Source organism: Corvus brachyrhynchos, unplaced genomic scaffold, assembly GCF_000691975.1.
Source record: "Corvus brachyrhynchos isolate BGI_N302 unplaced genomic scaffold, ASM69197v1 scaffold221, whole genome shotgun sequence".
Taxonomy (NCBI): domain Eukaryota; kingdom Metazoa; phylum Chordata; class Aves; order Passeriformes; family Corvidae; genus Corvus; species Corvus brachyrhynchos.
The window spans coordinates 356,906-370,994 of record NW_008236622.1 but is presented as its reverse complement, the minus strand read 5'-3'; the positions used below and the strand labels follow the sequence as shown (position 1 = coordinate 370,994).

General features: G+C 36.8%; 1 protein-coding gene across 4 annotated transcripts in view; it reads left to right on the top strand.

The window, feature by feature from the left end:
- Nucleotides 1–14,089, top strand: part of ATP13A3 (ATPase 13A3) — a 54,041-nt gene that overhangs the window by 17,644 nt on the left and 22,308 nt on the right. For all 4 annotated transcript variants that reach the window (XM_017726413.1, XM_017726414.1, XM_017726412.1 and 1 more), the window contains exons 2-10: nucleotides 3,355–3,448; nucleotides 5,191–5,364; nucleotides 5,905–6,075; nucleotides 6,373–6,443; nucleotides 10,063–10,143; nucleotides 10,865–10,934; nucleotides 11,771–11,905; nucleotides 12,677–12,749; nucleotides 13,496–13,627. In XM_017726413.1, coding sequence (XP_017581902.1) covers nucleotides 3,355–3,448; nucleotides 5,191–5,364; nucleotides 5,905–6,075; nucleotides 6,373–6,443; nucleotides 10,063–10,143; nucleotides 10,865–10,934; nucleotides 11,771–11,905; nucleotides 12,677–12,749; nucleotides 13,496–13,627 — 1,001 coding nt within the window. The remainder of the gene's footprint in view (nucleotides 1–3,354; nucleotides 3,449–5,190; nucleotides 5,365–5,904; nucleotides 6,076–6,372; nucleotides 6,444–10,062; nucleotides 10,144–10,864; nucleotides 10,935–11,770; nucleotides 11,906–12,676; nucleotides 12,750–13,495; nucleotides 13,628–14,089) is intronic.

Genomic DNA, 14,089 nt, shown 5'->3' with positions numbered 1-14,089 from the left:
CTGACTTCTCTGACTTTAGAATATGCTTAGCTATACAATAGCAACTCAGTAAGTAAAAATTATGAGTGTAATGATAGTAACTTTCACCACTTCCATTGGTTAAAAGTTCTTTCCTTAAAAGGTTCCTATTCTCAGTTTGTTAAAGGGGGAGAGGATTTCTCTAGCTATTCACTCCAGGGAACTTGGCCTGGGGAGAGGCTGAGTGGCGGTTTGTAATGTGCATCAGAGGCACATTATATTTGGATATTCCCATGTTCATATTGCTTATTGCAAGTGGATTTCAACCTCACTTCAATTTGAGTACTAGTAAAATGTCATACTCTCTCATAGTCTGAAAAGTCCAAGGTTTATATTTAAATCTTTAATTAAAAAGTTAAAGTAGATAAATGTTTAATTCCCCATCATATTATAGAAGGAAGGAAGTAAAACTCAAATGCAGATTGTTAAAGTCTCTTCTGTATTGGTAAGGTTTTTTCAGTCTGACCCAGCAGCCTGAAGTCACTCAAGGAGGCAGCCCTGGGGAGTCCATGCGGTGGTGTTCAACCCCAACTTTCAGCAGGGCAATGGGAGACAAACCCAAAGGAGTTAAGCATTTGAGCTTTTGATGATAAGCTTGGGCTGATGGTGTGCCAGAAGGGATAAGACTGGCGAAAGAGTGCAGTTCTTTGCTGTGGAATAAGAATAATTTTCATGACCCATCAACAAAGAAACTATCTCTATAATGCTTTTTAAGTTTAGAGATTTGAATTTGAGTTTAATATGGAAAATTACCAGCAGTATGTGCCATGTTGAGAATGTGCGTTAGTTGAAGGTTGTTCAGTAAATGAGTCTGTATGAAATAATGCAGATGGAGCTAATGATGTGAGTCAGAAATAGCCTCCTAATTCTCCTCATATATTCCCTGTCTGATTCTACCCAGCTGTTCAAAGAGCTTACTGAATCACAGGCATTATTGCTAGTGCTGAGATTTCCTTTTGTAATTCTTCAGACCCACAACTTGATGTTCCTTCCTGGCAGTGGAACAATCCTAAATGAAGGCAATTGCACTTCTCTCTCATACTGTCATGATGTTCCATAAGGTCCCTGTGCTGACGTATTGGCCATATTGAAATCTCAGTTGAGATCCATTGATCTGGAAGCTATTTGCGTTTATTTTTCTGCCTGGTGCTTTCCTGTATCAAGTTCCTGCTTGATATGTCCATCAAGGTTGGAGAGTTGCCTGCAGGCACCCTTTTTGATGTTACTGTACGTTACAGTGGGGAAGTGTGTGTTTGTTTAAGCGCAGACTAGTTCAAGTATGATTAAGCTAATAATTCTTTCCTGGAGCTGTGAACTCTATTAGAAGTATAATTCTGTAAATACACAGAACTTTGTCTGGCTGCATGGCTTCTTGATTGAAAATGTGATCTGTATGGTGTATATAAAGTTGTTTGATGTGATTAATTGAAAGATTGTCCTCAGGAGCTTTCTTAGCAATCCTGTGTAGATTTAGGACAGATTTTAACTGGTTTTATATATTATCTCTATCTTTCCCAGAATAGAAAGCTCCTCAGTTAAGAAAAGTGGCAATTTAAACAAAAGTGTGGTTTAGAACTTTAATGATTTGTGTGGCTTAATTTCCAAATAAATCTGCAGTAAAATTATAGTATAGCAATAGAAAATTTTCAGCTTAACAAGGGAAGGGAAGTGTGACCTGGTGCTCCAATCAAAGGAGGCAGTTGTTGCCACGTTAGCTTCTTTCCATTCAGAACAAAATGCAAACTGTATCAAGCACTTAATTTATGAAGTACTGAGCTTCTTCTCACCTGAGACTCAGTTCTGTGCTGTGATGCAGTTCTCTCCGAGTGTGTGTTTCTTCTACTAGGACCTTATTCAGCAGCGGGAATAGATTTCTGAGGAGATCCAGATCTGGGTAGCAAAATAAACCTTTCCTGTTGGGTTCCTGCTTCATTTATTGGGTTAACTGGAAAGGAGATGGTAGGTTGCAGAAGACACGTGCGGATGTGATGCTGTTGATAAGCTGCAGGAGTTGGGAGGAGGGACCCTTTGAAGCTGACATTGCTGGTGATTGTAAGTGCATGGATCCGGGGGCTGACTTTGAGAGGATCTGACTTGGAGTCCAGTGATTTGGTTTGTGAAAATGTTGGGGAGTTAATGACAGAGAATTTGGTAGTGATTGTACTTACTGTCTACTTAATACTAATAGCAGCCTGAAAAATGACAATCAGAGTAGCTGCTTGTGCTGTGACTTAATACTTGAGGACTGGTTATAAGCTGTGGTAGTAAGTGCTGTCTTCCAAGAGATCTATGTATGTGTAGTAAATAAAATTGAAGACTGTACCATGTCAGTGCAGAGAATTGTAGTTAATCCATGTCTTGGCAGGTGAGCACTGGCTATTTAGTGATTTTAACTGTGGTAGTTGTTTGTTCCTGTGCATTAATTATGAATTGTATACAATTAACTGGTACAGAGGTGCCCAAATGAAGGTTAGATGCAGTTTTAATTTCAAAAATTTGGCTTTTTGACATGGTACTTTTGATTTTACTTGCTTATGTGATGAGGAAAATTCTGATAAGCCTCATAGTATGTTGTAGCCTTTGTTCGTAGTTCTCCCCTTTTGGAATAAGTATCTGTGTGCACTACATTCATCTCGTAGACAGTGCCATATTTTTTCCATTCCTTTCCTTATTCATGAAAATTGTGATCATAATCTGTCCTCAAAGCACTTCCCAAGATTAGCAACTCTGAGAGATTTTGATGCAAATTGAATAGTAGAGGAATTGGAAAGAAGGGAAAAGACTGACCAAAAAGCATTTCTTGATTTAGAAATAAACTGGGGACTAAACTTTTTCAAGCATGTATTTATTCTTCTGCTCAGATGAGAAGTGTAGATCTCAGGGGTACTGTGCCTTTCCTCTTGAAGGATAGCCTGACTTCTGAAAGCATCTGATTGGAGCTATTACATATAGAGTGATACCTACTTTTAAGCTTTTGTTTTACAGGATTAATTTACATTTCCATCATGAAGCTTGTAGCATGTACCAAAAACTGCTTGCTGCATGTAGAATGTAGCCAAGTTAAATTAGTACAAGCTTCTGCCCCCTCTTTTAAAGCCTGCTGTTTATGCAGTATTTCACTTGTATTCATCTGATGTTCAATCATAAAGCTGTATAGAACTCCTTGGATAGTTACTTCTAGAAACTAGTAACAGTGCAAATTGAAGATAAATATTGATACCGAGTCAGTGTTGTGTTTTATGTAGATGCACTTACCAAAAGTAACTTGAAACAACCTAAAACTTAGGTATAAAATCAGTACTGTTGCTTCAATTTTTAATTCTTTTGTTGTTGAAGGTCTTCCATATCTCAAGTTGAGAAGTTCCATATCATACTAAACATGGAGAAAGAAGAAAAGAAATATGTCAATAAAGCAGAGGAAGATGAGATGGTAATGAATTCTGGTAATCTGTTTTTATACAATGAAAGAAACACATTTTCAGGGTTTTCTGTTTAAAGGGGGCATATTACATCAGGAAGTGGATTGTCTCAGTTTAAATCAATTTAGCAATTTTATAAGGTTATCCTTGGCAATATTTTTTGGTATTAGGAAATTAGTCATGGGATAGGAAAGGTTTCTGTTGAGGTCAGTAGTCCAATAGATAACACATTTTGATGCTTAACATTCCTTTTTTTAAACATGAAAGTGGAAACAAAACGGGTTGTGTTTTGGTTTTTTTATTATTACTATTATTTTGTTGTTGTTTGGTAAATTGGGGATTCTTCCTTCCAAATCCTGGAGATTTTTTGTTGAATGTTAAAACAGGTTAATGCTTCATAATGTGACTCAAAGCAGTAAGCTTTGACAGGGAAGTACTAGCAGCTAATATTTTGATTTCTAGCCCACTTGGGGTTCATAGGGATTTTTCTAGCCCATTTGGTATATGTAGGGATTTTTGTTTTTAAAATGGTAGGTTTCTGTGAATTGAAGTCCTTGTTCTGTCCTTGTGCACACTGCTAGGAAAAGCAGTTCTTCATTAGACAGCTCTAATACAGAGAGTAAGCAAATGCATCTTAGAACAGGGGATGCTTATGGCCTGATCACTAAAATAAATATTTTTTTGAGGAAATAATTTTATTTTGTCCTAAAAAGAAGTATTAACTTCTCTCACCATCTTTCACTCTCCTATTTTTATTGCTAAGGAATGTTTTGGGGGCAAGAGAGAATGGACTTTATCTCTGCTTTTTGTCATCTGAGAAGGTGGCTAAACAAACTTTTGAAAAGCCTTTTCTTAGGAAAGGAGTTTAAACAATTTCCAGCACTGTTTAATGAAAAGTGAAAAAATCCGAGAAGTTAATGTCAATATGAACAATGGGTGGGACTCAATGGGAAACTTCATCGCCCTTTTACAGCAGGAAATATAATCTGATGATGTAATGTGAAACTCAGGAATGTAACACAGTATCCAGTAAATCACTAAATTATTTTCTGTTCCTGGTTGTCATCAAGTTAAGTTGATGCTTGCACGCTGAATACTTGGGGTTTTTTTAATGGGAGAAGGATTTTTCTAACTGGTACAAGTTACAGAACCTTTGAGTGTGGCTTGGAGTTTGTAAAGTAGCATTTCTTGTTAAATGGCAGGCAATATAAGCAAGATTCTCTACTAAAAAGTGGTGTTTGATGTATTTATGGTTTTTTTTAGAATGTATAAAATTCAGCCTGCAGTAGTAATTCACTGTGAATGCTAGCTGATCAAATGCTATGTCATAAAATTAGCATTTGGCAAAACCACATGCTTTTGCTCTTAAACGTTCAGCTAACTTGTGCTGTGTCATGGTCAGAAATGTTCTCTGGGAGGTAGAGCAGGTTGTGTAGCAACGTCAGTCCATAGGGAGCAGAGCAGAGAGGAGACAGGTCCTGCCATGAAATGTTTTACACAGTGTGGATGATCTGCCTCTGTCAGGCTTTTATTGATGTTTATATTTCTGACTAAGCAAAACTGTTCCTTTTTGCTTCCACTCCATCGTGTATTAAGTGTTTCAAATCTTTCCTTCCCCCAGAAAAGAAAAAAGAGGAAATGGTTTTGAAATTTGATTTGCTTTAAATACTGCACATTATGAAAAACTAATGTTGGCATCCTGAGCCAGAATAATTAAAGAGAGTCATCATTACTTGTTTCTACTTCCATGCAGGAGATCTATGGCTATGATCTGTGTCGCTGGAAGTTGGTGCTAGTTACTGTAGGAGTGATCTGTTCTGGTGGCTTTCTCCTCCTCCTCCTCTACTGGATGCCCCAGTGGCGCGTGAAAGCAACGTGCAAAAGGAGCGCGCTTAAAGACTGTGAGGTGGTTCTGCTGAGAACAACTGTAAGTGTGCAGAGGGATGTGCTTCTCCCTGTTTGCAGGTCCTTCTGCTTGCTAGATTACTCCAGTCCTTGCCTTGCAGTGTAGACATGACTGTGTTTTACAGCACTGCAGAACTCTGCTCCCTGGGACTTGTGCGTAGCTTTGCTGCTTCTGTGGGAAGACTGACAGCTGTTTGCAGTGGGCATAGCAAATAGTTTATCGTGCAGTTTTAAGAATTAAATACTTGAATGCTGTTGTCATCAAAAGTTACAGAACAAATACCTTGTTCATATAAGCTGAAACATGGTTTCCCCTCCCTTGTTCAGCAAAGATACATTTGTTGAAGTAAGGTGTAACTGCTGACCCAAGTGCAAAAAATACGCTTTTAGAATTGTAGAAAGTAAGTTATTCTTAAGGTAGCTGATATTAACTTGGAGATAATGTTCTGTAGTTCAGTATGGGCTCTGCTAATCTATTATCTGTGATTTTGCTACAGCTGTTGTAGTAAAATGCTGTTTAAATGCTCTTTTGACTAGATCATTTTCCCCCCCTCTTTTTAAGGATGAATTCAAGATATGGTTTTGTGCAAAGGTTCGTGTTATGCCTTCTTTGGGAGCCAATCCTTTACGGAATCCTAACCCTCTAGTGCACAAGGTTTCAAATGGCCATGCTGTTCATTTCTCTGAATCTGCTGCAGAAGAGAATAAAAACGATTTGAAAAAATATTTGCCTGTAAGTAAACCTGCAATACTATGCTGGCTAATTCTCAAGGACTATTGAGAATAAATACACACAGTGCAGTACATGTGAGCTGCTACTTTTGTTTGAAAGGCTAACTCATGGAACAGAAATCTCCTCAATAACCTGTTTCTGGAAATTGTGGAAAGCTTGAAAGATTATGTTGAAAGAAAAGTATTCATTTTTCAGTGAAGCTTTTCTAAATTCACTTTCTGTCACCTCTGAGAATAAAGTCAGAAGAGAGGTGTTAAGTGATACCAGTTTAACATCTATGTTTTGTTGCCCTTACAGATTCGTTACTTCACACATCACAGTGTGAAGTACTTTTGGAATGATTCAGTTCAAAGTTTTGATGTTGTACGGTAAGAAATCCTTTTTTCTTATACTTTGTGCTTCAAACTGCATTTAAAAAAAAAATACAATAGCATGCCTAAGAATATGCTGAAAATTGGTGTTATTTCCTGACCAGCTATTTTAGCTCTTTGAGTCTTTGTTTGAACCACAGTGAGTGCAGGGTGATTTTAACTCGGTGTGAATTTGGAAAGAAGGTGTTTGTTTAATCTGCCTTTATCAAGCGTGAGTTGTGTAGGGCGACAGGCTGCATGCCTCTGCAGGCTTTTTGCCTTTTCTTGGAGTGTTATTTGAGAATCAGAGCACCCGTTCATAGACAGTAGTACTGCTTCTATAAACACTCAAAAACTTTGCTTATGATGGAATAACTTACGTTTTTTGTGTTGCTGAGCTAGACCCGTAAGGAGTATCTAGGAAGAAAGGGAATTCAGCAAATACCGTTTTTGCTCATCTTTGTGTGGGTCTGCTGCTATGTTTTAGTGCAGTTGAGCTGGATCTGATCCATCTTTTGTTACTCTTTAGTAACAAAACCAGGTCTATTGCGCTGATAAAAAAGGTCTTTTAGTGGGCAGTACTAGCTTGTGATGCACTGTATTTTCTCTTATCCAGCAGCACTGTTGCATGATGTTAGTGTTGAAGAAGAAAGTTTTTCTTTCTGTGATAAGGCCTTCTCATAGTGCCACAAGTTAAATGAGCACAGGCTTGTCCACTTTTGGCAACTGCACATTAAAATGATAAATTCAGATCAGAAATATAACCTCTTTTAAACTTAAATCAGTGTTCACTGCATTGAACCATCATGTGGAGAAGTTCAAGCATTACATATAGAAAAAATTCATGACTGTGGCTGAAGGAAAGCAAAACAGCCAAAATTTCTCTTAGAAGAAACATACTTTGCCAATGTTGTTTTTTCCAAAAAAAGTGTGTGCAAATAATATGGAAAGTTATCAGCAATGAAAACAATTTTAAGAAATTATTATAACACAAGCAATTACAAAACTGAACAGTCTTCATCTGGGAGGGTGGAAATGTCTCAGTTCTTGAGTAAATCATTAAAAGCTTTGTATGCATTTTTTTTGCTAAGCTTCCCATGAAATACAGTTGTGTGGGTAGCGACACTTGTCATTTTGCATTGCGGGCTCCTGTTTTCATGCCTATAGTGCTCCTAGTTTAAACTGTTCAAAGGGAATAGTTCCCACAGCTGAGATTAAGAAACTGTATTTGTATGTTAAGAACAGGTATTGGGAAAAAATCATACTACTCCATGTGTTTAGAAAAAAGTGTTGTTCCTCAGCATTAAAGCAGTGACTTGAAACTTGGCATTTGTGGCTGTTTGACTGTGCCTTTTGATGTTCTTCTGATAACTCAGCCAATTTGTAAGCCCTGGAAAAATCTCAGATATGCCTGTGAAGTTATGTGAGCATTTATTCAATCACATTCTTGCTGATAAGCCAAACTTTCATTTGTTTGGTGTATTAGCCATGACTGAGCCTGGCCACTTGTTTAGTCAGGTACAGTAGCTGAGCTGGACATGATTATTTAGCTATTGAATAATAAAGAGGAGAAAGAACTGGATCCGAGACAAACTGGATACTGTTAGAGCACTAAGTCACTTTTCCACAAGGTCAGATAAAAATGCCAGTTTGTTACAACTTCTCTCTAAAGGAGTGGTTGTGTAGTGAAGTTACTAGATACCATGTGCAAAGTAGTATCTGAGCTTGTGAATGATAAATGCTCTGAAGTCTTAAAAAATTTGTCCTTTTCCAAGATATGTTTTCTTATTCTGCTCTTCAGTTTGTATATATAAACCAAAAATTGATATCACCTAATAACATGGTAGAGAATCAAGTTAATACTTGTAAAGAGAGAGTCTGTGAGACAGAAGGCTTTATAGTAAAACCCTTAAGGCAGGCAGCACGCCTGTAGTTGTGGTCTAAGCACAACACTGCAGCATGAGGAACATTCACTTTGGGCAGCTGGTTACGCAAGTACCCAGAGACAGAACAGTTTGATCACATAATGAAAGGCTTAGCATGACACAGAAGGGAGGCAAATTAAGATTTCTTGGGCAACTAATTCAGTTATGAGAGCTTGAGTTTCATATCATTGTTCTTTTTATATTACCATAATATTAAGATCACTGTTTTAAACACAGGAAATGCACGTGTAATTGTTCTTGGACTAAGTCAGACTTGGTCACATAGCCAAAGAGGATGCAACTCTGACCTTGGATGTCTGTTTTGCTTTAGCTACTGTCAACTGAATTTCTGAGTGGGTTGATGAGTGCTTTATATACTAAATGCTGCACACAGGGATTTTTTTTATTATTATTATTAATGCCCTGGGAATTCAGTCTGTAGCAGACTGAATTAAAAAAAAAAAGCAGAGAACGTCCTGCTAGAAGCTCTGTCTTTACATAGACATTGCACACATAGGTATGCATATTTGTGTATAAAGCACTTAAATTTAGGGACCCTCCTTAAATCCAGTTACATTTCTTTTCCTGCAGGAAAAGAAAGATTTTTTTTGTGATAGTGGGAGGAAAGACACAGCTATTAACAGAGTTTTGTGTATTTTTAAATCTAAGATAGTATTTTTACAATCCTTGAACTTAAAAAGTTTTAGGGAAACTTTGTAAACCTAGGGCCAGGTTGGCACATAATTTTTGTCTTCTGTTCTTGTACATGCAGTTGGTGGAAATGTGATCCTCGGCTTTGCAGTAGTGAGGATATTTAAAGCTTTCCTTGTGTTACAGAGAATGGAAGTAATTGTTACTAAATATGCACAGTAAAGAGTTGGGTGGTTTTTTTCTTTCTACTGGGACGACTCTGAATCATTTTTGATAGATAACTTAATAGATATCCAATATAAAAAAGATTTGTGTGGAATAGTGCTGGTTTTGTCAGGGCATCTGTGAAAGCCTTTTGGAAGGTGATGATATTTTCCTGTGCTTCCAGAGTATGTCCATAAGAAAATGCCTGGATACTGGGCAGCATACATCTGATTTACAGAGTTTCGTAGTTAACACAATCCCATAGCTGTAAACATAATGATGTTTCAGGTGCTTCTGCATGTCTGCAGATTTCCTGAAGCACAGCATTGGCTTTCACAGCATGTGGAGAAGTCCTGTGAAAATCAGTCTTCTGGTGATAAGAAAGAACTGAAAATACAGAATGTATTTTTCCTAGTCATGAATAACACTGTGATAGTAAGATGCTGCAAAATAGCTGTGGTATAGATTTATTTAATAAATTGATTAATAATTATTTCTAAAATACTTCCATTGCTACTTAGAGTCAGATAAAGATAATTTGAAGAAATGTGAATCCCTATTGATTTCATATAATGTTTTATAAAACCTGCTCACTTTTTAGAGACCTTTGAATACTGGTTATGCTAGTATTCTACTTAATTTTTTAAGTGTCTCCATTTTATATGAAATTGGTATGACTATCCTACAGAGTAAGATATATCAACAAGAAGACTGCTTTTAATGTCTCACTGGTATGTGCAGTTGTTGTGTAAAACAGTGTATACCTCTTCACAAAGACCTAGCTCTTTTGAGTCACTGAAAACTTAATTTTAAATATCAGGTTTCTTAAATAACTTACTGATTTTTCCTTTACTTAGAGGTCTAGATGAATCTACCTTCTGCTCTGCAATTCATAACGAACACAGCACAGGACTGACAAAGGGAATGCATGATTACAGGTAATATTGCAGTAGTATTTAAAGGGAAGAATTGTTTATGTTTCATTACCTGTGCTCAGAGTGTTAAAAAGCCCAGAAGACAACGGAGTGGTCAGTGTCTGATTTTTTTGAAAATAAGACCTTCATACAGGTTCAAATGTGGGAGCATCTGCTTGCTCATCAGTTCATCTTCTGGCAATTTGTGTGTTTTTCTACGATAAAAACCTTCCCCTCAGATAATTTTAAGGGCTTTTTCATGTCACTGTCATTTAATCAGCTCAGATCCCATCAGAGCTTGGTTTCTTGCTCCCCCTTTCAGGATTTGCCTTTTTTCATTGTAAGAATAAAACTAAGATACAGGACCTTGAAAACAGCGTCTTACTGCAGGGTAAGAGTTAACACTTGTTTAGGCTTAAGTTAATGAGAATTACATACTGGCTTTCAGAATGACATATTTAGTAACATTGGACCCATACAGAGTTTACAGGGAAATCTTGTTATGAAAGAACCTGAAAATAAGGTACAGTTTAAATTGAAGTATAAAATGATTATCTTTGTATTGGAACATCTCACTAGGTAAATGTTTTCTGAAAAGCACTTTTTGAAACTATGATAAATAAGAAGGGAGTCACAGATTTAAGGACATGTTATACTTTATCATATTAGTGGAATTACTTTGACATCAGTAAGACTCCTAATAAAAATCTTAACTTTTTTTTGGTATTTTTCTTTTCTAATGCAGGAAAGCATTCTATGGAGTAAATGAAATTGCTGTGAAAGTGCCTTCCATTTTTAAGCTTCTCGTTAAGGAGGTAAAATCTTTTCTTTAACAAAATTAAAGACAAAAGGTATATCATTGAAAGTTGCTTCAAGTGCAATTGGAAACCTTCCCCTAGAGCTCAGCATTGTAAGACAAAATCATATGGACAATTTTTTTGAGCTGTCCAGCTCTCCTTAGAGCTAAGGATCAAAGAAGCCCCAGCTACAAGCTCTCCAGAGTTCACCGCCTGGTGCCTTAGTAAGGACATTAGAAAACATGTCAGAATTCTTTGAAAGGCTCAGCATCTTATTTATTTTTTGTAGTTAATTTAAAACATGAAATTACTGTGTTCTCCATGAGGAGCTCAGGGATTGTATATTACAACATACGCAGCAAATCAAATGTGGTGTTGTATATACTTCTGTTGGATTTGTTCCATTTTCCTTGTATTAGGTGGATTTCAATACCTGGTTTGTTATAATAATGCACAGTAGAACTTTTGGACAAAGAAACTCTCTAATCTGATCAAGCGGAGTAAGAACTGAAGGTGGCAGGGCATTTATTAAGAAGAAATAGAAAATAACATCCCAGTTGGTTTAAGAATTGTCACTTAAGGTGCATGCGATATTCCCATTTCCTTGTTTTGAGGTGTAGGGGAAAATGCATGCAGTCTTCAAAGTCTGTATTTGTGTATTATTTTAGTGAGAACTGTGCTTTTGAGGGGCTGAGGAAGTAGTGAAAAAAAGGATCATTTTGGCAAACCAAACAAAAATTATGTATAAGGAACTAAAACTGTCTCCTCCCTGGAGGAGGGTAATTGCAGCTTTGTTCTGATGGAGAATGCATGTGACCTTTTGGTTTAACTTGAATGTTCTGTCACTCTTCTAGGTTCTCAACCCTTTTTACATTTTCCAGTTGTTCAGTGTGATACTGTGGATCACTGATGAGTATCACTACTATGCATTAGCAATTGTGATTATGTCTGTAATATCCATTGTTAGCTCACTCTACACCATTAGAAAGGTAAGCTCAAAGAAAATAGAGGCATCTTTTTGGTTTCTTACTGATTGCCTTATTTTGTTGTGAAATTGCCTACAAATCTTTAAGAATTTTCCAGAGCTATACAGGTAGAATATTGTTATGCATTTTGCCTCTTGGAGCTGAAAGATTTATAGTTTTCTTTGAGACCTTTGCAGACAATAGGTTGGCCTCAGATAACAGAAACACTACCTTGCTTAAATAAAACCCGGACACAAGTTTATGAACCAAGTTTTATTGACAGTAGTGATTCCATCTTGCATTGTTTCCTTGTTTGAAAAGGCCCTACAGAATTGAGCACCAGTGAAATGTGTGGATTGTTAAATTGGTGATTCGATTTTCTCTGTAGACTTAGCTGATGGAAATCGAAGTAGTAATTATCCTTAAATTGCAATCTCTGAATTCAGACGAGAGCCAAAAAAACCCAAACAACTTTTACCTTAATTCAAGTTCATACAATCACTGCAGCTTTTACTTTTTTATGTTAATGACCAAATGATTTTATAAGATTTTGCATGACAGTGCATATTTGCTTCCAGAATGCTGTTAAAAATAGGAGCCTGTACAGGTTGATGCACTCAAACTTTATTTGCCCATAAGTTTTCTAAACTGTGTTCAAGTGAATGTTTTGAGTAGCATTTTGTTGTTAAAGAACATTAGTAGAGAATCTCATCACTTTTAACTGTGGAGCTAGAATGTGCATTTAGAAGAAGATAAGCTGTGCTTTTGAATAATGAACTTTTCTCCCCTTTGCAGCAATATGTTATGTTACATGACATGGTAGCAGCTCACAGCATTGTAAGGGTCTCTGTCTGCAGAGGAAACCAAGGTAAATTTCACTGGTGGCTTGGAAGGTTGAATTTAAATTGTTCGTGAAGTGTGAGTGTAAAGTGGTTCTGCATCTGTTCTTGAAATGCTTGCATTCCTTAGCAAAATTGCATGGGAAAAGGAGTTCAAAGTGGGATTTAGTGTAATGTTTTCGGGGTTAGTCTTCTAGATGGTATTTTCAGTGAGTGTCAGGTTTGTTCTAGATTAGGTGCTTGTCCTTTTGCTGTTTCTCATTCTCTACCATTCCACTTATGTAATTGTCATTCTAGTTTTTTTCTTGACTTAAAGATGTGCGTGTGTTGGGTCTCCATTACAATTTATTAGCCAACAAAGACTGCAAGATGATTTCTGAACTTCTGCTGATTTGGATACCACAGCAGTTAAAGGTGTGGTATCTAAAAGGTTGTGATGCATGGTATTGTTTTTTAAGACATACATTTCTGTTGGACTCATGTCTTTATACTGAAGTTACACTGTAGCTAATTGTTAATATCTTTTGTATAAGCTTGATTCCTTTCATTTGTCCTGATGAACTCTATCCGTGTGCTCTGGAGTTTAGTTTAATCTGTGGTGGAATTGGAGCAAATCAATGGCTTTTTCTGTATATTTTTAAAATCACTTCATGCCATTAATGAAATGAAGTATAGTCTTATTTGTCACCACCTGGATCTTGGATGTGAGGATCTTTATCAGGTGTTGTAGATGGTGGCTGTTTTCAAGTAAACTTGTTTGTGTTTTAATATTCAGAAATAGAAGAAATCCTTTCCACCGACCTCGTGCCTGGAGATACCATGTTGATTCCATCCAATGGGACAATTATGCCCTGTGATGCAGTACTGCTCAGTGGGACTTGCATTGTAAATGAAAGTATGCTAACAGGTAAAGTAAACTTGATACACAGTGCTGCATGGCTAAATGTATTAGTTTATACAAAATAAGTGTGGCTTCTTACTTGAAGTATGTTTTAGCAGAAGTGGATATGTTTATTTTGTTTGAAATGTGTATGTTCTTACAATTAGACATGTTCCTAAGAACTTATATACTTGTGTCCTGCTTATCTGCAACAGCTACCCCGATACTGCTTGGAAACTTCAAAAATGAATGATGGTTTCTTGTTAAAAAGATTTCTCCTTGATAGTTTGTCTTCCTGCCTCTTGACTTGGTGTTCTCAGTGCAGACGGAGTTCTGAAGCCTGCTTCTTCAGAAAATTTTTGCCCAAACTTTTTAGCTTCTTCCAAAAATGAAGGTAGTGAGTAGAATGTTCTACTGTATTTAAAACCACAAATTATTATCTCAAGTTGTGCCTGCATACTCTGAAATCAGGGATCTGATGTATTTAAA